Below are 26763 nucleotides of genomic sequence, written 5' to 3'. Positions count from 1 at the left end.
CATGAGCTACAGATGGAAGACCTGTGTACTGATAAAGTATTTGCTACTTTTATATCAGTGGTTTTCTTCCGTAAACGTTAAGCTTTAGCGGTCTTATTATTATTATCAATACAAAACTATTTTCGGTTTTATTATGTGGAACTGATCTCGATGCCATAATGTAACAAATAATATTACGATGCCTACTCATTAAGTCGATATATGTATTATCCGAGTACTGCAAGCAAACAACTAGTTACGTATTAAGTAGTTTTTTATAGTCTTATAAAATAGATATAAGTATAAGTACTTATAAAATAAACTACCTCTTTAAGTTGTCCCATTTTCCCAGCCATTAGTAATTTCGGGAAGCTAGGAGGTTTCATGCACTTCATTTTCATCGCTTGGTGTTTATAATCCATCTTCTTACTTCGAATATTGACTGCAGAAACTGCTTTGCACAGCATCCAACTCACTGCATTAACTTCTTATAGAGGCTGCATTTGTAAGCGTACGCTGTTTATTAACCTTTGCACTAACACCAATGCATGACGAAAAATATGTGATTTTAACTTTCTTTAACATTTTCATGTCTGTGAATTCAACTCTATCCGTATGCTATCTGGCTTCGACTTCACCAACTGAATACTTGTTACCTAATTACCTACTGACCAGCCTAGAATTATAAAAAGAAAACAGCGAATTCTCAGTTTTAAATAGATATCAAATGTTTAGTTGGTGTCCTAAAAAGCATGTATTTATTGCTTTAACACCAGAGTATGGTCACTCAGAGACTGGAAGAGCCAAATAACTGTGCTTTCTTAATCTTAATTATTCGGAAGATTCGCTAATCGGGGCAAATATAGCAGCCATTTCAATGGAGTGTTAGTAATGCGCGAGCTTTATGCACCCATATATTTAGTCATAGAAAAACAAATGAGATCATCAACCTGATTATTAACTATATTGCCCCACCGCACATAAAAACCGTAAGCGACATTTTAAAATCTGTTTTATTTTGGAATTCATTGCGTAAAATTTCGGTAAATCAATTTATTTTTTTAATGTCACCTACGGGTGTTATGCGTGGCAGTATTAATCAAATAATTTAAAAATAAATCCCTTGTGCTGTTTTTAAACCAATAGTGGGTGATTCTACCTTTTCATGCGAATCGCATGTTTCTAAAGACTATGTATTGTAAAAAAAAAAATATTTTGTAAAGTAATGAGTTATGATTATGACGTTGCTGGGTTACAAGTTACAACCCACGAAAGAAAGAATGAGCGCGCCGCGCTTACAACCTATAAGAAGTTGAATATATAGATGACAATGTCATTCATTAGTATTACCAGCGCGATCTAAGCAAAATTTAACATTATTGAGTGAATAACGAAGAAACCACGGACCATATGTTGGATCGGACACGTATTTTATACGTATTCATACTAAAACTGCAATGTACTGCATAATAATAATAACCGCTCGGTCGCACTCCCGGTCCATGCCGTTCAACAACTGTAGGTGTAAGATGTTTATTTCTAGTTACAATAGAAAATTCCGCATTTTCCAAATGATAGAATCACTGACTAACAAATAATGCGTATCTCTGTGAAATATATTACAACCTAGAAGTTATTATAGTATTTTTAACGACAGGGTAATTGCGTAACCGCCTAAAGCGACTTCTGTTTGTTCCATATTTGCATCAGGTATATGTTTCATGTTTCTAATCAGACCAGTAGTTACGCAGGTACGTTGTCAGATTGATTGGGTGATCATCAAGTTAATTTAAAATTATATAAATTAAAACTTCGAATATATATTCCCTTAATAAAACAGAAACTCTTTCACAGAAGTCACAGAACGCTCCATATTATAGCTTCGGAAAAAAGGAGACCTTACATAACTTTTAATGCTATATGAACTACCAGTGTAGTATTATCAGAATATTATATCAGTATTATTTTTTACACTGATCAATCCCGTAGAGATAGTGTGATGACTAGCACCTATAGGCTATAACCCCCCTGATTATATTTCAGCTTTTAAATAATGCATTGTTATTTTGATAATCACTCAATTAAGAAAATAAATATTTGTGATTCGTAGTTATTTTTAGCTATTTGTTAACGATATGTAATGTACATATTTTATTTTATATTCTTTCATGCATATAAAATTAAACCAATTTATAAACAATAAACACGCAACATAATTTACACTATATTTTAATTACCTTCAGATTAGACCAAATACTTGGCAAGCAAGGATCTAAAGCGAAAGACGTCTACGCATCCAAAATCAGCCTAGCTTCCAGAGTAGTTAAAATTGAAAGACAAGTAAGTAATTGTTGTTTATTGTTATTATTTCAATTAGTGAACCGTTACTTATAAATATTTTATTTCAGGTAGATGATATAGAAAGTAAGTTGGATCATTTGTTAGAATTGTATGAAGAGGACAGAAGGTCCTCGAGAAGAATAGGTAGTTCAAGAACCGGCGGCGGGGAGGGCGGTGGGGAGGGCGGAGCGAGCGAGAGTACGCTGGCCCTGCGCACGCGCCCCGCGCTCTCCGACAAGCAGTGTTCGGAGCCCAACTCGCCCGTATCGCGAACCTTCGAGCCGGCGCCCGCGGCGGCCGCGCGCGTACCGCACAAGCGCCCCATGAACAGGGGCTATTCTGATCTAGGAACTAGATTCATGAGGAAAAAAGTTATAGTCAGGTAAGTGTGCTGTGCACCCATTTAAATTTGAATCGTTGTCTGACATTTTTACACTGCTACAGCATAGAAGCTACGACGTAGCTCGTAGCAAGCTGTGTGTTCCCACAGTGTAACAAAAGCAACGCGTATACATATGTTGGGATTTGTCAAGTGAGTCAGAGGTAAGAAAAGATTTTAAGAAAGTATTAAAAAAAAAGGTAAACTCATCAAACGATAACAAAAACGAAACTTTCATGCATGAATACGCATTATTTATGAATTAAACGCAATGCAAAATAATAAGATAATTAATGAACTGCCTTTAAATTAATTATTATTATCAAGTGACGATTAAAAATTTCCAAGAAATCACAACTGAATTCGTCATTTTCTCACGAGTAAATATTATAGAGAGAAATAAAATTGTGAGAGCTACTAAATTGACATAAAGTGATGTGCTTACTCCATATCGGAAACGACCCGCTTGACTATTTCCACGAGTATTTCCTGATCGCCGCAACATACATACCGCGCCCCAAATATTTCCGATCCCATACTCTCTAATAAAACGATTCGGAAAGGCTATCTACGCATTCCGGAAGCGTATATTCTAATTGTAATTACAGGTTACGAATTTGATCTGGATTTGCTACGGATATGGTGTGTTAGTGTCAAAAGTCGCGTTCTTGGTTGAAGAAATGTCACTTTTGACATTGGCAGATCAGAGCCATAACAAATCCAGATCAATTTCATAACCTGTTATTACAATCAGAATACGCCTATCGTCAATAACCTAACCTAACATGGTTAGCATAATTACAAGTTATTTTTATACATACATGTTTTATGCACGTGCAGTTTAAAAAAAAGTATTATTTCTCCGGATTTCGCCCCAACCCCTTGTATTCAATTATATATACTCGTACCTTGGACAATAGGGACATTATTTAGTCTTTTTTATAAACCTTAATTCATTAGATGTTATCAATAATCTTCATTTCAAGGACATCTTCAAATCGAAATGGAGGATCTCCGCGAGATGACGAGGTAGTTATCGTAGTGCCGACGGACCGCGAGGACACCCCGCCACGGCTCGTCACCGACAGCTCGGGTAAGTCTCACCGTTTACGATACTATATCTTCACATCTGCCAATTTCTGTATGTTTCGGCCAGCGGAGCTTTACACTTAACTTCTGTATATGAAGGTTACAATAACGGTAACCTATTTAAACATGCACGGTCACCTATTTGACACGAGTTTATCGAACGGTTTGTATGCCACCAAAGACACGCTTTATCAGATACAGCTGACGTGTTGTCATTAATTACGTTATCCACAGTCAGTCGTTGACACGACACGTACAGTTGCACTGTCGACGCTTGTACTTTTATGTATTAACAACATACAGTAATAGGCATTCTGTAATAACTTTGTATCATGCTTTTAACAATACATATTTCATAACATTTTGTAGATAGGCCTATCTGTCGCAAGTCATTTTATTGTAGACTTGCTGTAGTGTACGATTTCCTTAATTAACCAATTAAACATCGTTGCCATAGGTATAAATATGCGAATCTTACAAAATTGCAGCATCTTATGAAGACTATTCGTCATCGACCTCTCTCTGACCGACAACTTGGGAGAGCCCCATTGTATTCGGCCACCGCCGGCTGCGTGAGTCCTGAGCCTTTCCCTTTCGATGTGGAATGTGTATGATAGTGTCCCTCCGCCCCGTGCCCTGTACCTTGTACCCTCACATGTTTCCCGCTCTTGAATGTACCTAATAAAGGTGTTGTACCCTGGTTTCGTAATTTATACATATATTATTTTTCGTTATTATTTCCGAAAATATCTTCTGTCTTTTATAGATCCCTGTGTAATATTATTCCATTGTCTCTTATTTCTTCATCCTACATATTACCTGATGATTTGTAGAAACTAAAAACAAGTTTTAATCGACTTCCTCCAAGCCATACGGAGGCATCAAGCTTTCAAGTAACAACAATGGAATCGCTTAATTTGATTACCAAGTTCGAAGTTATTTTTTGGAACTCGATTAAAAATATTATATCAGTTAATAATTAATTGCAATTTTGCATTGGAGCAAAAGGTAAGACCTGGCAACTTTGCCAAATACTCGTACATAATGAACCTATTTTATAACAATTATTTAAAAGAGGTAACATATTATAAACTACTTATACTTTTTATTCGTTTAATGTTTGCGTTCAGTGTCGAGCCACTGAGATTCAATATCGTAACATTTGTTGTATTGTTTAATCTTCCTGTCACCCGCAATTACCCTTTATAATCAGCATGTTGTGTAATGTAGAGTTTAGAACTTAGAAACCCTGGAAAGCATAAACATGTATAATGTACATAATCGACGTAGGTATTTGAAACTTGCGGAATTGTGTGTGTGGAGCCGACGAAGTTCAGCTCGTTAGTAAATTCACGAATGCGAATAATATTGAGATATTATTTCATCCGTGCATTTTAGGTATATGGCAACGGCACCAATCATGAAGACATTTAAGAGAAAATGGAGTATATTTGTTATTTCACTGATACCTGTAACATTTCTGCTGCTTTTCGCGTTAAAAGTTGAATGTCCTATTCGCATTTTATGTTGCCGCCCTGTTTAATGAAAGATACTTTCAATTAGTTTTGAGTCTCATTGTTAGTGCCGCATCTATTATAGCTATAATTACTACCTATACAGTGTTTACTATACAGGGTGAGAAAACGAACAGGACATGAAAGGAAAATTAATTTAAATATTTTAGATACGTATGTAGATCATTTGACTTCTTAGGATAGGGTAAAAAAACATAGGTAAGCAACATATGTTTGCCCGTAATTGGGTGAATACTCAAGCAATCTTATTTTATAACTTGTCTTTTATAAGTATTTTTTTGTATTGCACCTGTTGGCAAACCTAAATAAATAAATAAATAAAATAAATACAGAGTGTATGTTTTTGGACTAGCTAGATTATGTGAAACATATAAAAATAAAAAATAAACTTTGCACGTAAGTATGTTTATTTACAGGGAGAGGGAGAGCGGATGAACTTAATTGAGTGCATATTTAGGTTTTGGTTTACATGTCAATTACATTCTATAATAATAGAAAGTTTCTCTTAAACTTTTTCCCCTTACATGCCCCGGTAGTTCATTTCGTCCTGTACAGTTGACAGTTGATACACATTAATTGCGAATTGTTGGGTACCTATCATATGTATCTATCTAATAAAAGCATGAATTTGACAAATTCTTGAAGTTGAAATTTTATCTGAATTACATAATTTAATAACAGTAAGTGCAATTATTTTGAGAAGTCTACTAAGGTTTCGGTTTATTTATTCGTAAACTTTTAATTAAGTAGAAGCATTTTACATACTCGTATAGGTAGTTATTCGTAATTGCAAGCGAAAGGGCTTTTAGGAATGACAATAATTAGATATATTAAACGAAAGGATTTGGAGAAGAGACTTCTCATATGATATCTAAATAAATAGAGATGCATTACATTGTAAGAATTATTATCTCCGATATAGTTGTTCGGAGGAAGGAAAGGACAATCGTCGCAATGTACCTAAGTAGTTGTGACAAAAACTTTGTTATTTGTATTAGAGTAAACACGGAACAAAAGCCATCTGCCACAAAATACTTATCTTCCGAAAATAATTGCACTCTGCGGATGTATCTGGTAGAGATAAACCATTTTTTAACTGCTCGGCCCTTCCAAAGCACCTATATGCCTACATCAAAAGTAATCTTATAGACAATATATACGATGATGATGAGGATGATGAATTGATGATACAATACATACAAATAGTCAAATATGGCAAAAGTATCTATATACCGACTTTTGTTCGGTTTGTATGCGTTGCGTCTTTAGATATTATGCGTATGTGCTACGGAGTGCTGCGCAGTTTAATAATGGTTTCTCGCCTCATGTTTATACATGTCAAATAAACTGTAAATGTAAGTATTAATCACATACACATAACATTAAATATCAAGAAATTCAAAATGCATTTGCATAAAATTGCCCATAGAAGGCGCAATTCATACAGTCACCAACACGCATGAATGCACCAAAAAGGGAAAGGTTGGCAATTACTTGCATTTTTACTACGTTTCAAATTTAATTAATTAGGCTGGCAACCTTGAAGATATCACATTTAACTGATTCAACGTATAAGTACTGAAGTACCTAGATTTCCGCGGTTAGATATTAAAAAGTATCATCTTAAAACGTCGAACAACAACATGTGTGAATCATGGGTGTAATATACATATATCATCAAATAAAAAAAAATTAAAAATAATGGTGCTTAGCAAAAATGTGTCAAACCACATTCATTTTGCAATAAAATGTCAACTTTAAGTTGACGCTTAAAGTTGACATTTTATTGCAAAATATATTTTGAGTTGATATCTTATTGCAAAATTAATGTCGGTTGACATATTATTGCTTAACAGCATCACAATAGTGCCTGTGAGAGTGTGAGTGTATACTCGCAAGGAAACCTAATCAACACTCTTTTCCTTACAGCGTTTTTTCATTGTCCGATCCGATATCGGATAAAATGTAAAAAAATGTAGTAAAATGTAAAAGATATGTTTTTTTCTGTATTTATTTATTCATTTAAGAATTCTGCATGGCAAAAAAGGAATGTTAACCCAAAACAGGCGTACTTCATGCCACAGGGCACTCTCTAACATCTGTCTTTCCCTTCCAATAGAGGCCACCCGACATCCGATATCGAATTAGCACTTCCGATAATTTCACGCACTGTCAGCTGTCGGACCGATAATTTTTGTTTGTGTGCGTATGCGGGGATGACGTTGTGACACCCGGCGGCCCGACATTGTGGATGTAGGATCCTAGTGATCCTACATACAATATTGGATCGGACAATATGAAACCGCTCTTACGGCGATCCTACCGTGAACCAAAAATTGTGTATATTTCTAAACTTACCAGCGTAACGAACGTGCCTTTCTAGCGGCCGACGAGTGCCAGAATAGCATTTTATTTATTTTACATAACACGATTATAGTTTGGAACCTAAAACAGGAAAAAATAGTTATATGTACAGCAAGCTAACAATGTTCCATACTTATTTTTTTGAGTGCTAATTTTGTGTCTCGAGTCTCTCTAATTGATGTTGAAATTGAACCTAATTTTATTGACGTGGTCGCTGCCGGTGAACGTACAGAGCTGGCAGCTTCCTGGCTTAAGGCATTGGTATTGCAATACAGCTGGAAAATACTGCCAGCATCTAACCCAACCCGCTAACCCATTTCACTTTACCTCGTTTTTTTAGCATTAGAAAAATGGTAAACAATCTTGACGTGTCTTTATATTACTAGGTATCCCAATAAAATTAGGCTGTCAAACACTACCAGGACGAATACCTTACTTTATTTTTCGACGTATTCATTTCGACATTATGTTATTCGACGTTTTGAAATTATACAATTTCAATATATAGGTACCTAGCTTAACCCAACAACACTACCTAACGAAACTTCGTTCCATAATAGACAAATAAGTAAACTTAGAGTGCTCACTCCATACATAGATAAAAGCCATTTATAGGTAATAAATTTGAAGTGCGTTTTGCGAAAACTTATTTGTAATAAGATTAAAGCTTAATAAGTATCAAGCGAATTTTGAACTTTTAATATGTAATACGTTTTACCATACCTTCTATACAACTTAAATATTAAGTACCTAAGGAAACTGATGTATGAAGCGAGCTCTCTAGTTAAACTTAAGTTATTTCTCTATGGTTCATAGATATACACAGTTCTTTCTATGAGTTATTTCTTATAATAATTAATTACATTTCTCCATCCTAAATCCGATGTTACTTCATAATGTTCAAGGTTATTAAATATATCAGGCCATTCCATTCCGAGTTTGCGAGCTTCCGGTACAAACTTATTTGGCAAGGCGCCCATCTACGCTACGAGTCCTATTTATAAATCAATTGTTGCATGACTGTATGTAATCTAATAAGAGTACTGTGTAATTGCAGAAGTATGCGCGAGCTGCTCAGTAGAGGTAGAGACTGAAGCGGAGGCCGGGGCCTCCGGCAGCTCGGGGTCGGCGTCGTGGTGCGAGGGCGAGGCGGAGGGCGAGGGCGGAGAAGAGCGCGGCTACGGCTCGGGCGACTCGCTGGCGGAGGACGCGGCGTTGCTAGGCGCGGCGCACGCCACGAACGCGCCGCACGCGCCGCGGATCGTGCGCACGCAGCGGCGCGACGTCGCTGTCGACCTTCACCTCTTGCGGCCCGACGTTTGAACTTCCTCCAAACGGTGCAACGGTCCTCTCTCTTGAATACACTCCCGACTAATATCCCGTTTAATTCGTATCGTTCACAGAATGTTTGATGATGATGTTCCACAATTTATTATGTCGCTAAAACTGTCCAAGTGTACACAAAACCTTGTTGACAATAGGTGCTTATTTAACTCAAAACAGCAATCATATTATGCTTATTTGCATAACCTAGTGTGATTGAGTAGTAAATGGTTGAAACAATCAAAGAGTGACTATTGAAACAATAATCAATATATACAACGAGTAATTATTCAGATTTGTCATGCAATAGGTTCAAAGGCGCAAACAGAAAGGGGATAAAATGTTGCAAGCCTATTTAGTAGGTACCTACCGTCGATGCCTTACGACACTTTCCTGCAATAATCTACTGATGGTCATCCTGATCTGTTTCCTGCCGGTCAATAAGAACTATGTGTTTTATACATCAGGGGGTCTTAGCCAACATGCCAATCGTTTGCGTCCCGTAGCGAACGAAACGCAACTGTCGCACTAATAGTAATTTGGGAGAGTTATAGAGAGACGAGAGACACAAAGCGTTTCGTTGTCGTAGCGCAAGCGATTTCGCCCTTGGCTAGGCACCCTGGGGGCCTAGCAAAGATGACAATCGTTTGCAGAATACAAACGTAACGCTATAATATCTATACGTTATTTACGTTTATCTTAGAGTTTTGTTTCGTTTTAAGCGAAGGATTATGCTATCTTTCCTAGGCCCCAAGTTACGATACTTGTGTCGTGTAAATACCTAATTGGAGTACAGTTGTGCTATGGCCACCATGGCCTAAGCCTCGTCGATTGTAGCATGAACTTATCAATTACACTCGTTTCTTCATTAAATTGTAAATAAGAACGAGCACAAGTAGGTAAAAAATACGCTTAATTTCTTTGTTTCCTATTGCTTTTAAAAATAATTAATAATTATATTAAGGTTAAGAGAATAAGACATTTTACAGAATTTTATCAATAAGTTGAGTGAAAGCTTAGCTTTTAATTTTATTGAATATAGTAGTCATAAGTTGTAAATAAATTAAAAATAAGGCAAATGGAGTACCAATACAGTAAAATTTACTAACGATCGTACCTACTTCCGATTGTAAGTACTAATGAAAAAATGATATGGCAAATTTAATCAGTTTGTGAAATGATTTGAATTAATATACTTAATAGTAGAGCTAGAAGAAGGCATGTGTCACCTATTGGGAGTGGCAGGCAATATTCAGAATTAATTTTTATACCTAATATTTTTTGCATTACCTAATACCTATGACCGCAACACAACGCAAAATAATTCCTTAAAAAAATAGCCATATTCTGACATATCCCACTTGGTGTCTAAATATTGGGATATCGGGAAATACGTAAAGTAAAATATCATTTAAAACCCCACAAAGTCCCAATATATATTTACCTATTTACCGTAGAGCCCATCAATCGATGCTCATTATTGTGATTTTTTGTGATTTAATCCGTTCTTTGTGAGAAAAAATAAGTTACGAATAACTTTAATTATGACAATACTCAGTTCTTAATTAATCTAAATTATAATAATTTATGGCATTATAAATGCAAGCATTTTCACCTTGAATGTGAATAGTGAACATCGAATTATTATTATTTTGTAATTAGATAGACTTGGTTATGACAATACAAACTTTCAAAAATCAACCATCGTATGTACAACAATATTTAAACTACAATATTTATTGTACAATTTTAAAAATAAATTTATTTTTAAATAAGTACCGTCAACCGGGGTGAATAGGGATGGCTGTGGTGAATATGGACAAACATTAAATATGATTTACCTGACAATTTCTTAAAAAATACTCACACCAATTATATCATTCGATTGAAAATAATAATAGATTATGGTATTTTTTAAGAAATAGTCAGGTAAATCACATTTTAAGTTTTGTCTCTATTCACCCCGGTTGACGTTACTTTTTCCTTGCCTTCGCTACATAGATGCCTACTTAGTTTCAATTTTGGACCCTAGATAATGCTTATTGCAACCTAGGAATTAATGTACACGCAATAGACTGATGTAACGGTATCAATAACTATAATAGAAACTATATAAAAAACCATTTTGGAAAACTGACTTATCTACTAACCTACTTACATAGAACACTAATTTTGGTATTAAGCTTGTTGTCATAGAAATAGAGACAGAGTCGGTCAAGTAAAAACCTACACTTCTCTAATCTCTATAGGACCAGCCAGCATCTCCTTACGATACTATACATACAATACAATGCAGAATTCTTTACCTATAATATTTACACAGCACCAACTTTAACAATCCTATTCTTGAACCAATTTTTAAAATTTTGGATGCATCTTGATAAAAGCAGGGTAAAATTTGCCTGTCATTCAAAAATAATTAAATTAAGATTTTAACGTTTATAATGTATACTTAAATAGAACACCCTAGAACCTTACCCAAATTACCTATCTTTCTCGACTCACTGCAGCCAAAATTGTAGATAGTAGGTTACCTAATTATTACCTAAAGAAAACGGACCTAGCCAGTTCTGCATTAAAATTTACAATGGGACCTATTGTTGCCTCCAATTAGACTTTACAATTACCTATCTTTTTATTGTGTAAAGATAGTTCCAAATTGCCATGTTAATATTGATACCTACTACTGTTTGCGACAAGTCAGGCACTTATGAACAATAAAGTATTTTATAAATCTTTGATTTACTTTACTATATCAAACTTCGTGTAATCGAATGGCCATAGATAGCCGAGTACCAAACGATACTCAAATATGAAATTTGTTTCATGTATATCTGATAATTTATGTATTCTCGACTTGCACAAAATATGCCTGACCGGAATGTCCTGTGTGAGATTAACATTTAATGAAATTTGAATGCGCTTTTTGACTCGAAAAATCATTTAATATAACATTGTTTGTGCTTATCATTAACATCCGTAGAAGAAACTCAAAATTACTTAGAGTCACACGACCTTAGCCTCCGCCATACAATCGACCATTAGGTACCCACGCTCTCTTAGTTAAAACAACATTCTGAAATAACATGAACATTCAAGTGTCTGGTACTAGTTTTCGTTGCTAGAAATTGTAAAATCCTAAAAATACGCGTGATACTTCATCAGATTCGTCACTATGCCTAGAAAAATGTATTCGAAGCGTGTCTTAGCACAAAAAATATATAAGTTATAAACAAAAAAAGTGGGAAAAAAGTGCATAAGTATTTTTGATTTCCCCATAATCTCAAAAAGTATTAATATTTAAGAACCCAAAATTAATATTATAAAAGAGGAGGATATTTCCAATAAAACATTCCATACTTACAGAACTGTATCTCCATTGTTTATACATTTTATTCAACGCTGAACACAGCCCTCCGCGCCTCATTTTCGGGAAACGCGCGCGGCGTGAAAAAGCGATTAGGTAACATTAAATATAATTTTAAAGGTATTAAATTTTTTTTTTTTTAATTATGGTGTATTTAAAACATGTCAACAAATGTAACCTACTACTTGAAGAAATTTATCTTAAAGTTATTTTTATCTTTTGCTTACATAATATCGTCTGTCAAGGTGTTTCGGCAGGAAAAGCCTTCGCAGACTTATATATTCCTGAAATGAGGGTTCATACCTACCGACTGGAATTGGTTTCATGGTGGTATCAAATAGGTTAATTTAGTGTACCCGATGGTCAGCTTGCTTATAATCTCGTCTGTCAAGGTGTTTCAGCAGGAAAAGCCTTGGCAGAATTATATATTCCTGAAATGAGGGTTCATACCTACCGACTGGAATTGGTTTTATGGTGGTATCAAATAGGTTAATTTAGTGTACCCGATGGTCAGCTTGCTTATAATCTCGTCCGTCAAGGTGTTTCAGCAGGAAAAGCCTTGGCAGAATTATATATTCCTGAAATGAGGGTTCATACCTACCGTCTGGAATTGGTTTCATGGTGGTATCAGATGGGTTAAATCAGCCCCCCATTTTCACACCGGAAGTGGCCTTTTATTGTACTTTCGGCAAGTTCCGCTGTGGCAGACTATCAAATTCGAATTTAGCATCACTTTTATGGGAAACCATTTTGCATTTCATCGCGGTATCAAGTCGGTTCGAAATTTTGCGATCGACTCTTCTACCATTAAGTTTTTATCTATTCGCCTATTTAGTCAGTGCTTGTAGTAAGCTTGTGTCGGTCATGAACTAAGAACTGTTAAAAATGAAATCCCATGAAGGACCGAAAGACACTAAATCTTTTTACACGCTCTTAATCGGTCTTTAGGTCCTTTAGTTCAGTGGGATTGGTGAGCGCTTGACATGAGTGAAACAGAAAATAGACTGAACGAAATGGTTCACAATGACGCTGGCACGAGTGCGAACGAGATAAAAGAGTGACAAACAGTCCTAAATCCGAAAAGTATAAAGAAAAATCTTTTTTTTTTTTGTCTAGCTTTTTGATGTTTAACCGTCATATAGTATCGTACAAGTTGAATCGTAATTCAGTTGCCAAAGATTTAGAAAAAAACTACTGTAAAAACGATTCGTACATTCCCAGCTCTCAAAGACCGAACTGAACTAAAGGAACTAAAAGACCGAACTAGTTCGTTTGACCGATTGACCGAGAGCGGAGCGCTCTCTGTAGTGACCGAGCAGCCACAAGCCTAGCTTGTAGTGCAGTAGGTACTGCAAATAAGTACTTAGTATGTACGGGAACCACGGTGGAAATAAATATTTGTATATTAATAGGGCAACTTCAGTCCAGTAGGTATACAAATTAAATACGCAATAATGTCTTAGTAATACAAGGGAACATTCACTCTGTGAACAGAATTTGAGCCCGGTCCAATATTGCTAGCTTGTACGAGTACCTATGCGCGTTATAAATAAACATGCTTAACATAGACTGATTTGCTCTCATTGTTTTATTTGTAAAGTAAGTATGGTATTAACTAGATTCCATTATAAAGCACCAATTTAGTAAGTAAGCAATCATTGTATTTAAGGGGTTCCTAGGTCTCTTAAATTGATGACTGACTACGATTAATAACGTTACTACCGGTGTACAGTTATTTTAAGTAATAATAGTTTTTTAAATGAAGTGCTAGAGAAACTCTAAGTACCAACTTTATGTGACGAATAATTTTATAGAAACATTTATACATAATTTCCTATACGTACTTGTAAACATTTTCAATTTTGTCGTGAACAGTAGATGTTACAAAATTATAAATAATTGTTAATAAAAACATCAATACCTACAGTCACTTTAGTCATTGCAATAATTAATTTGAAACTTTGTTTTCTAGTCTTAAGTAGCTTCTTTATTTAAATAATTTCGTATATTTACTTAATATGTATAGATACATAAATACCTATACCCCCGTAATGGACGTGGTACCAAGAATGAGACGTAAACCACAAATCCCGTCAAATAAGCATTTAGAACTGACAATATCTAAACTCTTGTTTATGGTAAAAGAGTGAAAAAAAATGGCGCCATTGGCGCCATACTGTCCATGACTGAAGGAAGATAGGTATACTCTTCGAGCAACACGGAAGGGAGGCGGCATTCGCACTATTTCCCCTCTGCCGAGGTACAAGATTAGCGCGTCAATCTAATCTAGCGCGGGTAATAAAACTAGTTGCACTTGGATTTTTCACTAGACCGAGTCCAGACGCGCGCGTGAACACTGCTGCACAAAAATGCCTGTTTGCTCGATTTTTTGTTATAAAAAGAGGTCGGGGACATCAAATTTACAAAAAGAAAGTGTTACATTTCACATGTAATATTTTTTTTTACATATCATACGTTTAATTACATTCAAACACAATTATTATATTTTAGTCTCATGTAATTGTTGGATTTATCGATTTTGCTCGCTCAGTACAAATTGCGGATCGGTCGAGCGACAAATCCGACTTCTCATCTCTCAGAATACAATAACATATATACTTCAACGAAAATGTGTTAGTGTGCGTGTTGTGACACTTGTCACTCGTCCGTACACAAAAAGAGATCGAGGTTTGCAAGATTTGTCTATGACGTGTGTCATTTTCTATGTTTTTGTGTCGTCATTACAGATTGGATTTTGTATGTAAGTGTGTGAGAAGTGCGACTGTGTGCACCTTTCCCCCCGCGAAAAATGGCAGAAAGATTTGTACGGTGAGATATCGCTAGGGCCCCTCCCTTCCGATGTGTCGGAAGCCGGTGTTGCTCGAAGGGTATACTAGTTTTTATTTGTTAACATAACAAAATTTGCAATACATTGCGTCTTAGAGTAAACTTTGAAGTCCTAATAAAAATCATAACATAAGTTGTTTTTAAAAGTCGCTGAACAAATGTTGGTCATTTACAGTTTGATACAACCTACGGTTTAATTTATTGCTCCTGTTAACGGCAACACCCTGTAATAGTCGCTGTACTTCGAGCAACACCGGCTTCCGACACATCGGAAGGGAGGGGCCCAAGCGATATCTCACCGTACAAATCTTTCTGCCATTTTTCGCGAGGGGAAAGGTGCACACAGTCGCACTTCTCACACACTTACATACAAAATCCAATCTGTAATGACGACACAAATACATAGAAAATGACACACATCAAAGACAAATCTTGCAAACCTCGATCTCTTTTTGTGTACGGACGAGTGACAAGTGTCACAACACGCACACTAACACATTTTCGTTGAAGTATGTTATTGTATTCTGAGAGATGAGAAGTCGAATTTGTCGCTCGACCGATCCGCAATTTGTACTGAGCGAGCAAAATCGATAAATCCAACAATTACATGAGACTAAAATATAAAATTGTGTTTGAATGTAATTAAACGTATGATATGTAAAAAAAAATATTACATGTGAAATGTAACACTTTCTTTTTGAAAATTTGATGTCCCCGACCTCTTTTTATAACAAAAAACCGAGCAAACAGGCATTTTTGTGCAGCAGTGTTCACGCGTGCGACTGGACTCGGTCTAGTGAAAAATCCAAGTGCAACTAGTTTTATTACCCGCGCTAGATTAGATTGACGCGCTAATCTTGTACCTCGGCAGAGGGGAAATAGTGCGAATGCCGCCTCCCTTCCGTGTTGCTCGAAGTCGCTGTAAGTTAGGAAGTCAATTTTGACAGTTAAGACCATTGACTTATAAGTATGTACTACGTACATATACCTCAATGGTTAAGACTATAACATATTTGCAATGTATATTGTATATTTGGTACCTATTATTTGGTAGTACCTTTTTACATACTCCGGTCTTATTTTTACGTCCAACATTGCCCTGTTCAGTAAATCTATCTCAGATTTTATCTAACATAAATTGCTCACGGGATTGACATCACATTTTGACAAATCTAATGGAACTAAAATGCAATGCTTAAGTTACGTCAAAAATTGTAGTTACGTAGGAAGTGGCGCCCTCAATAATTTTCTTTAATTTCTTGTCGGACATGGTATTTATATCTAGCATTTCATCAAAATTATCATTTACCTACAATTTGTTGACGTGACGTTCGTAGTACCTACTTATTACTCATAGGCAATCATTGAAACGGATTATTCGAAAGTATAAAATGAAGAAATAATTATATTTACTTAAGTTTTAAATTGTATGTAAGTTCCCTAAACCCTTGGGGGGGGGCACTCAAAAATTATTAAGGATTTCCCACAGCTGCCTAAATTTTTATTTCTAATAAGACTTCATGAGAATCATATAATATAATTGTAAAAGCAGTCTCAACCAGTTATAATAAGTAGGTACTACCTGTGTACAAACTAAGTACCGAAATTAAAAATATGACATGACGTTACCTTTAATCCTTAACTCAGCCTGTTTGACCAACTAACTGTACGTACCTATGTATTAGAAATAGAAACTGCCTCGAAAATAACAAGTCTTTTTTTAATCTCTATTTTCTTCTGCTTCACCTTTTTGACCTGTTTCTTCGTTATCTTTATTGACTAAGCGATAAAATCCAAATGCAATGAAACAGAAGAGCCGATTTTGATAAAAACAAATGGCTAACAACCATGTTAATCAAAAGAAAAATTATACTTTGCTAATCCGCGAAATAAATATAGGAATAAGTAATATTTTTGTTTTAAATAATATGGATTTCCACAAAGTAACGCCTGATTCTATTATTTATTTAAGAACCATGTGCTAGAAAATCAGCCGAAAAAAAACACCATCAAAATCGGTTCACCCGTTTAAAAACTACGATGCAACAGGAAGTCACACACACGGGTCTTTCTTTTTTAAGATTCCGTACCCAAAGGGTAAAAACGGGGCCCTTGTCGCGAAATGCGCGATGATTGTGAATTATTAACATACATAGCAACACTAAGTCCGGAAACGGAATAGAAAGAAAAACAGAATATATTGTCGATCGTAAGTTGAAGGAATTTTCCTTTTGCTCGCTACGACGTAAATGGCGGTTGTACTTTCTAATTTTGTCCAGTTATTAAATATAAAATCAGTGTTTGTTGCTCGAGATTTCCAGAATTCAGCACATAAAAGCAAGCTAAGTATTTAGGGATAAAAGATTATATCTATATGTTGAATGCATAAAGTTTCTAGCATTAAATTCTAGCGTGGTGTTATAAATTGTCACTTTAGCTTACTCAAAGCATTTATCGGGCATGTAAGGTAGCATGCAAATTAAATCAGGGTTCCAGACCATACACTTGGTTTGAGGGAGGTATAGTCTACCAATTAAATGAAGTTATTACATGCAAGTACGATTCGCATGTGACAGCTAAATGGGCACTCGCATGGTCTAATAAAACATGGTCTTCTATTCCCAGAGTGACACGGGCCTACGTCACAATAACATTGCCACTTTATTTCAACATAACATGTTACATGGGTACATTATACCTATGGTTAATAAGTTAAAATATTTCTTTATAATTTTATAATTTTCATTTATATGTATTTTATCTTAAATTTTACAATAACACGTCATTTTTAATTATTCGTTAGCAATATCTTCCGAATCACGAAAGAAATTTCAGACGTTCGGGTAATTCTGTTTATACTACTGGCAACACAGGATAGCGCTGTGCACATTTGACAATTCGGATCTAGATAACTTCATGCCCTGACCGTCATCCTTGTCGAACGCGTGTTAATTGTTATTTCCTTCTCGCTCAGTGTCAGCAGTCGCAGTGTTTTCCAAACTTTTCACGTCGTAAGCTTGGTAATTAATGTGTAACTGTGAATTAGTTTTTTAAACGTTTGTCTTGTATAGATAAATAAAGTTTACTTTAATACATTAGATTTGTTTTATTTTACTATGTTTCTACATGAATAACTTAAAATTAATGCCGTTAAAATAATTTTCACCGTTGGTTAAAATTCTCCCACATTTTAAAGTTTGAGAACCTGTAAACAGCATGATGACGTAGGCCCGTGTCAGTTAGGTCATACGCGAATCTCGGAATAGAGTACCAGGCGGAGTATATTATTATACCATGGGCACTCGTTTTAGGTCGCATGAATCATCTGTAATTATCATGGGCTGCTATTTAACTGATCACCAGATTTAGTAAAATTTAATATCAAAAAAATCTATTTTACCACCCTAAAATCATGAATGATCACCAAAATTATAACACCATTTTAATGTGAAATGATTACCAATTTTATTACATTTTACTATACTTTTAAAGGAAATGACACCAAAATAATCATTATTAACCCAAAAATAGTCAATGATTACCAAATTTCAATCCCCATTTTAATGTGAAATGATAACCAAATTTTTACATCTTGCTATCCTATTAAAGAAAATGACACCAAAATAATCATTGTAAACCCAAAAATAGTAAATGACCACCAAAATTAGAACTCCATTTTAATGTAAAATGATAACCAAATTTTTAAATCTTGCTATCCTATTAAAGCAAATGGCTCCAAAATAATCATTGTAAACGCAAAAATAGTAAATGATCACAAAATTGTAACCACATTTTAATTAAAAATGTGCAATCATTTAATATATCGTTATCATATTAAATTAATTAATCCACTTCGTCACCTTTTTCTAGTAGCATTTTATTTCTGTAACAGTCGCAGCTCTAACCTAACCTAACCCACTTTTCTAGTAGCATTATGTTTCTGTAAGGGTCGCAGTTCAAACCTAACCTAACCCACTTTTCTAGTAGCATTTCTTTTCTGCAAGGGTCGCAGTTCAAACCTAACCTAACCCACTTTTCTAGTAGCATTTCGTTTCTGTATGGGTCGCAGTTCAAACCTAACCTAACCCACTTTTCTAGTAGCATTTCTTTTCTGTAAGGGTCGCAGTTCAAACCTAACCTAACCCACTTTTCTAGTAGCGTTTCGTATCTGTATGGGTAGCAGTTGAAACTTAACCTAACCTACTTTTCTAGTACCATTTCGTTTCTGTAAGGGTCGCAGTGCTAACCTAACCTAACCCACTTAACTGATAGCAGTTTAACTTACTTTTCTAGTAGCATAACGAAATGCTACTAGAAAAGTAGATTAGGTTAGGTAGGTATGCGGTGCGGACTACGGGGGGTTGAGCGGGAGGGGCTAGTAATTTTGGCATCAGTTTACTTTATTTGGTAATATGTATAAATTTTTTGGTAATCATAGTGGTTTATTTAGGTGAAAATATCGCATTAATTTGGTCTTCAAGATTTGGTGATCATTAATGATTTTTGGTGATCATTCAATATATTTGGTATTTGAATACAATTTGAAGTGCAGTCGTAATTAAAGTGGTGGTACTTTTGTATTTTTAGGCCTTATTTTTTTGGTGTTCAGTAATTTTTTTTGGTAAGCATGATTTTTTTATTTAGGGTACCAAAGTATTTTTTGGTGGTCATTATATTTGTAGCCATTATCATGCACAGATGTGTTGGTTGGGCCTATAATAAGAACAAGTAAGCGTTTTAGGTCGCATGAACCATCTGTAAGTATCATGCACAGATGTGTTGGTTGGGCCTATAATAAGAACAAGTAAGCGTTTTAGGTCGCATGAACCATCTGTAAGTATCATGCACAGATGTGTTGGTTGGGCCTATAATAAGAACAAGTAAGCGTTTTAGGTCGCATGAACCATCTGTAAGTATCATGCACAGATGTGTTGGTTGGGCCTATAATAAGAACAAGTAAGCGTTTTAGGTCGCATGAACCATCTGTAAGTATCATGCACAGATGTGTTGGTTGGGCCTATAATAAGAACAAGTAAGCGTTTTAGGTCGCATGAACCATCTGTAAGGACCATGCACAGATGTGTTGGTTGCGGATCTTAAAAGAGCTCAGTGGACGATTGGGCCCCTAATGTGTGTGGGCTTTATGCCATTATTTAGGATTGATATACCATGGTATAGGGCAATCTAATGAGGCCAGGTCTAAAGTGAACTGGTCAAGCCAAAAGCGTTTGGCAAGGTAACTTATAAACAATCAGTGATAAAGAGTATAGCTATATTGACTGCCACTCTATGTAACAATCCTTATAAACTGACTTAGGAAATATTTAGTGATTCGGTTGGAATCAATTTGTTAATACTTTAACAGGTCTTGGGGATAACTACTGTGCCCTGCTCACCTGTAATGTTGACCTGGAATTCTGGACATCTCAGGCTTTGTCATGAGAAGCAAATATTAAGGTAAGGATGACCATATTTCTACCATACAGATTAAAGCCTCATTTATCATAACGCTAGATTGTATGTTCATAGACAAAGTTACATAATAACACCAAAATAAGCGAAGCAGGTCATTTGTAATTACTGAGTTATAAATTATAACTCATATTGAACTAAGGCATAAGTATAGTGTTGAAAGATCTCATAAATTCCACTATTAATTTTATCATAAATAAAATGTGTGCCAAATTTCATCCCCGTTGGTACAGCCCTATTACTAAGACTCCACACTCCGTCCGTCTGTCACGCTGTTTCTCATGAACCGTAACTAGCTAGTTGAAATTATCATTGACGATGTATTTCTGTGTGTATGATGTAACAACAAATACTAATAATAAATAAATATTTAAGTGGGGCTCCCAATGCTCCCATACAACAAACGTGATTTTTTTGCGTAATGGTACGGAACCCTTCGTGCGCGAGTCAGTTTGGCCGGTTTTTTTTAATACTACGTCGGTGGTAAAGAAGCATACGGCCCGCCTGATGGTAAGCAGTCTCTGTAGCCTATAGACGCCTGAAACTCCTGAAGTGTGCGTTAATGCGGCTTTGCTTTTTTAGATGTAGGTAGATGAAGGGCCCAAGATAATATAATCCACTTTTTTGCATGAAAATCTTTGGCGTCAATAATATTTTTTTTACATATCAAACATTGTAAACGATGTGATGATGTTTAATGAAACGGAAAATGATCCTTGCAAGAGTCATCGGGCCCGACGTCGGCTTCCTATCGCAAGTGTCCGGCGGTAGGGACGGCAGGGTAGATGTAATAAGCCCTAAGGGGGGTCAAGAAAGGTACATAAAACCGCATGCTATTTGTTGCAACGCCTGTAGAAGCCTTAAGTAGGTTCAACGAATAGGGAGTATTAACACAGTACACTAAGAACAGTAGTGAATCTAAGGCCGCACGGCAAGTTATTTGCCTACTCTTGCGTTGGCGCTTAGGGTTGTCACTTTTATTTTTAGTTAAATAATATTTGCGTATTATGAGTAGCACTATGTTTCTATTTATATAATATAATGAAATGTTCCATCAATTCATAAATGAGGTATAAATAAAACGCTTTTTAAATATTTACATTAGGAAATGGCATTTATTAAAAAATTATAAATATGATACAGAAAAAAAAATCCTCCGGTTTCTACATGTTCGGAACGATTTATTGTTAGCGGTTATAGTAAAGTAAATTCTCATCCTTACGTATAACTTTAGTAAAAAGGTTTTAGGAACGCATGGGCAGGGCATCGTAAATTCTGTCTTTTAATTGTTCGTAAATTGACGTGCCGATTTTAATGTTGATGTGGTCCTTTTCAAACGCTTTGCGATACACCTGCTCCATCCATCCTTTATCGGGTGGGTGGGTGGTACGTGTGTTTGCTACACCCTATTCAGGGTCCATGTGATACCATAAGAAATGTATATACCACCCAAAAATGTACCATGGAAGCAAGAAATAAATGAATACTGAGGAAATTTCGATCTGTGCCATAATTCCTGTAATTAATGTACCTAGTTTCTGCACTTATAAATTGCATGAACGTTGATTAACATCGACGTAAACTTTTAAAAATTCACAGTGCTTATGGTAATCAACATATTTTCATTATGATCAAAAAAATGCGAGCGGGCGTGCAGCGTACTCGAATGCGCGCGATCACAGTTGCGGTACGGCCCACCCACACTGCCGCCACCGTATTCCCCCGTATATTATGCTAATGTGTGCGTGGCAGCGCGTGCGTACACGGCGCCCGGCGCGCACGCACACATTCAAGCCGGCAGCGGCACATTTCTATGAAGATTCCCTACTGTTCTTGTACTGTGGTATTAGCCCCCATTCCCACGGGCGGGCGCTTTTACAACGCGCGTTAAAAAAAAAGCGTTTGAATGACACAAATGGATACTAACTAGTAGTTCGCCCCGAACTGAGAACTCGCGGTTTGCCAAAAAATATATAGAGTGATTGACTTTGTTGCACCTACTAACTCGTATAGTTCGACATAAAATAGTAGAAAATAATTTTCAAGAAAATAAAACCGACTTCTATGGGGCCGGTGAAAGATTATTGTACATAGATGGTGCACTATGTAGAAAAGGAGGTAAATCCACCCACTTTTCTAGTAGGTAGCATTTCGTTATGTAAGGGTCGCAGTTTTAGCCTCACGAACCCACTTCTCTGATAGCAGGTCGGTTCTGTGAGGTTTGCAGTTCGAACCTAACCAAAACCACTTTTCTAGTAGCATTTCGTTTCTGTAAGGCTCGCAGTTCTAACCTAACCTAACCCACTTTTTTTCGGTTCTGTGAGGATCGCAGTTCAAACCTAACCTAACCCACTTAACGGCGCGTGCGGTGCGGTGTACGTAGGGTTGCCAGATGGTCGGGATTTGGCGGGATTCTCCCGATTTTTAGCATGTGCTCCCGATTCCCGACAAAGTGAAAATTGTCCCGAAAAACAGCTTCACGTTATAAAACAATAATTTCAAGTTCTGAACTGTCGTCGACCGAGCGAGCGACCCGCGTTGATGATATAGGTAGGTAGATAATGAGAAGACATTTTTTTCGTTTTTTCAAGATCTCAAAGAATTTGTACTATTTTTATATAAAAACGTCTATGGGCACTATGGGCAGAGCAGCTGACGGTGCCAATAATGTAAAATATCCTTTTTTTTTTTCCCGACTTAAGTCCCAAAATCCCGAAAAATTTATATTTTTTCCCGATAATAGCGCCTTTCGATCTGGCAACCCTAGGTGTACGGGGGTTTGAGCGGGAGGGGCTAGTAAGTTTGGCATCATTATACTTTATACCTAGTACATTTTATGGTAGGTAATCACAGTGGTTTATTTAGCTTAGGTATCAGTGGTTTTCCGGGTCAAGGTCCGAGTCCGGGTCCGAGTCCGGGTCCGGGTCCAGTTCCGGGTTCAGGACCAGGTCCAGGTCGAGGTCCAGGTTGAGGTCCAGGTCGAGGTCCAGGTCGAGGTCCAGGTCGAGGTCCAGGTCAAGGTCCAGGTCGAGGTCCAGGTCTAGGTCTTGGTCCAGGTCCAAGTCCGGGTTCAGGTCCAGATAAGAGCCCGGATCCGGGTCAGGTCTGGCTCCAGGGCCAGCTCCGTCAAGATCGAAATTCGAAATCGCCAAACGTGTAGTCATTGAAGAGTTCTGTTCTGATCATCATCAGCAGTTCCACTTCATCAAATGCGACAGTTTGAATGAAAATCTCTATACGCATGCTTTTAAGATTTGAGGAGTTCCCTCGATTCCTCGTAAGTAAGTAAAGTGAGTATAATGTGGCTTAAAAACTTAACTTGCTTAACAAACATAACGAAGAGGACAAATCGCCAAACGTGAACTATGCTTCGTTGAAGAGTTCCGTTCTGATCATCATCAGCAGTTCCACTTCATCAAATGTCACTTTTTTGAATGTATATGCTTGATTTGTTGATAAAACACATAAATCACTATAAGTATGCCTTTAAGATTTGAGGAGTTCCCTCGATTCCTTATGGATCCCATCATCAGAACTGGGTTTTGATAAAAACGGGACCAATCTGTATGCATACAATCAAAAAAACAATTTTCAAAATCGATCCAGTAATGACGGAGATATGGAGTAACAAATATAAAAAAAATCACAATCGAATCTCCTCCTTATGAGATTTGGAAGTCGGTTAATAAATGAGGGCGCCACTTTCTACGTAGCTGTCACATTTTTGACGTAAAATCATAGACTTATAATATATAGAGACGGTGTCTCAGCGAGCTGTCACTGTTGCCACTTTTGTTTAGTGTACGATTAACAATGAGGCCCACCTTGCTGTAGCCATGTCGATAAAGTCATATCGATAAACTATCGACATTTCTTGCCATTTTAATTTTACTTCAAAGGTTTAACGGTACCTAAAATGAACAAAAACGCTTTTATTCTTTATTGTGGTTATCAGATCACAATTTTGTAGTCACGCCCCAGCAGGGAACCAAGGGAAAGTTCAGATATTTAATTAAAATACATAAATACCTCCAAAAATAGGCGTTCCGCAATAATTGATTTATATTATTATATTATAATATATTCATTATCCATTAGCATTTCAATTATGTTTATGTTTAACGAAGATATTGAAGCTTCAATTAATAGCTATTTCGTTCCGCTGTGTAGCGTTTATCGATATATAACATGATTAAAATCGACTTTTCACATTCCTAAAAGAGCACACATATACGCTTTTACGCACACATACACAGCCTGGGCGCATCACAAAAGGCAACACTTGATTTGAAGTCCATCTTGTCAACAGTATGGTTGTCCTTTTTTGACAAACTGCATTTTTAAAAGAGCGAGGAGAGAGAAATGATACTAGTTGCTGCGCCGTGAAAGAGAACAGAAAACGGTAAAATGCTTACACATGGCAACAATTTATAGTCTGTCATTCCATTTCCGTCAGTAGAAAAAAGCGGCTAAAAAATGTAGGCGCGAAGGGTTATCGTCCCATAGAAAATTTGAATATCGTGCCTTTTTCTACTGACAAACTTGTTTGACCGACTATAGTATGGAAATTTTAGAGTTCCATTTTATTTAATTTCTACTATTTTATGTTCCACTATAGGCGGCAATGGATCAAAAATCGCGTGGATATATTACAAGGTCTGTGGAGCCCTTAACTAATACACTTCCAACTATTGGAAACACAAAAGTCCTCCTTGTTTAGTAAAAAGCTTTCAAAACTTAAATCTATATCAGCTCCCACTGTTAGCTCTTCAAGACTTCCCATTTTCCAATATCAATATGATTCTCTGACACTTATTCCTCCAGTTCTCCTCGATATTGGAGTCTCCAAGAGTGATGTTGAACAAAATCAACAATTCCTGGGATTCATTGGAACAGATGGCCTGGGTGCTCATCATATGTACACAGATGCTTCTAAGACGTCAGAGAATGGTTGTGTTGGCATTGGTGTTCTCCACACCCAATCTAATATTTACCAAAAAATAAAGTTGCCACCAGAATCCTCTGTGTACAGTGGTGAGTGCTTTGGAACCCTGAAAGCAATAGAGTTCATCATTATAATGCATCTCAAAAAAACAATTATTTTCTCAGATTCCCTAAGTTCACTACAGGCAATATGTAAATTTCCTTTCAAATCTAAATCTAATAACCCAATTATTTATCAAATCCGTAGCCTATTGTTAAAATGTCACATTAAAGGGTATTCGGTTTCCATTGCCTGGATCCCTGGACACAGAGGGATTAAAGGTAATGAAAGGGTGGATGATTTAGCTCGAGGTGCCATTGGTTGTGGGGACATGTTTCCGTTTAAGAATGTGTCTGAAGACCTGTTGGCACTGCCTAAATTACACCTACGAAAGGAATGGAGGAATTTATGGACATCTGGTGCAGGTGCTGCTGCGTTACATTATCGAAGCATTCAAAAATCAATTCCTGCCAAACCTTGGTTTGCTAAAATCTCTCTGCCAAAACCTGCAACTAGAATGTTAATTCGAATGAGATTGGGTCACGTATGTACACCGGAACACCTCAAACTACTAAATCGCGTGGCCAGTCTGCATGTACTTGTGGAGCTGTAGGGCTACCGCCAATACCGAAAATCGTCAATTGCGGGCATTTTTCTCTGTCACTCTAATTACGCCTTCATTGGAGTAAAAGAGTAAGATCCCCGCAATTTGCGAATTTCGGTTTTCGCGGTAGCCCCTCTGATCCCGCTGATCTTAACCATATATTCTTTGCATGTAACCTTTATGATCGTTCCAAAGAGCATATGTGACGTCCTACGGTCAAAGGTACCTTATGGCGGGTATGGAGTTATGCATACCCCAGTAATCTACAATAAATAAGCTATCGATAACATAAAAGATCAACCTTCTAGGTTGCGTAGTTACAGAGATATGATTTTTTGAAAATAATGTTGTGAAATGAGCAACTTTACGATAGAGAAGTTTTAAGTTTAGCCGCCTAAAAAACTATGTTCCTGAAGTAAGTTACATAGTTGACTACAAATAATAATACCTTATATATCTGAGATTAAAAAAATATTGCGA

At 36.4% G+C, this 26763-nt stretch overlaps 1 protein-coding gene and 1 long non-coding RNA gene across 11 annotated transcripts in view; both read left to right on the top strand.

Moving 5' to 3' along the window:
- Window positions 1-11553, top strand: part of LOC134789924 (potassium voltage-gated channel subfamily KQT member 4) — a 76404-nt gene extending 64851 nt beyond the window's left edge. For 6 of the 10 annotated variants that reach the window (XM_063760625.1, XM_063760622.1, XM_063760624.1 and 3 more), the window contains 4 exons: window positions 2223-2319; window positions 2388-2701; window positions 3685-3791; window positions 8744-11553. In XM_063760625.1, coding sequence (XP_063616695.1) covers window positions 2223-2319; window positions 2388-2701; window positions 3685-3791; window positions 8744-9009 — 784 coding nt within the window. In that variant the 3' untranslated portion in view covers window positions 9010-11553. Of the gene's footprint in view, window positions 1-2222; window positions 2320-2387; window positions 2702-3684; window positions 3792-4244; window positions 4476-8743 lie in introns of those variants that run through there. The other 4 variants (XM_063760631.1, XM_063760623.1, XM_063760630.1 and 1 more) reach the window with 4 other exon arrangements.
- A 1350-nt stretch (window positions 11554-12903) lies between these two features.
- On the top strand, window positions 12904-13806 carry LOC134789507 (uncharacterized). Its single transcript, XR_010144081.1, has 2 exons — window positions 12904-13233; window positions 13744-13806. It is a non-coding gene; the product is annotated as an uncharacterized LOC134789507 (long non-coding RNA).
- Window positions 13807-26763: the final 12957 nt, after the last annotated feature.

This window comes from Cydia splendana, chromosome 4 (genome assembly GCF_910591565.1).
Source record: "Cydia splendana chromosome 4, ilCydSple1.2, whole genome shotgun sequence".
NCBI classification, from domain to species: Eukaryota; Metazoa; Arthropoda; class Insecta; order Lepidoptera; family Tortricidae; genus Cydia; species Cydia splendana.
Note: the sequence above shows the minus strand (reverse complement) of the source record. Positions and strands in the feature narration are given on the sequence as shown.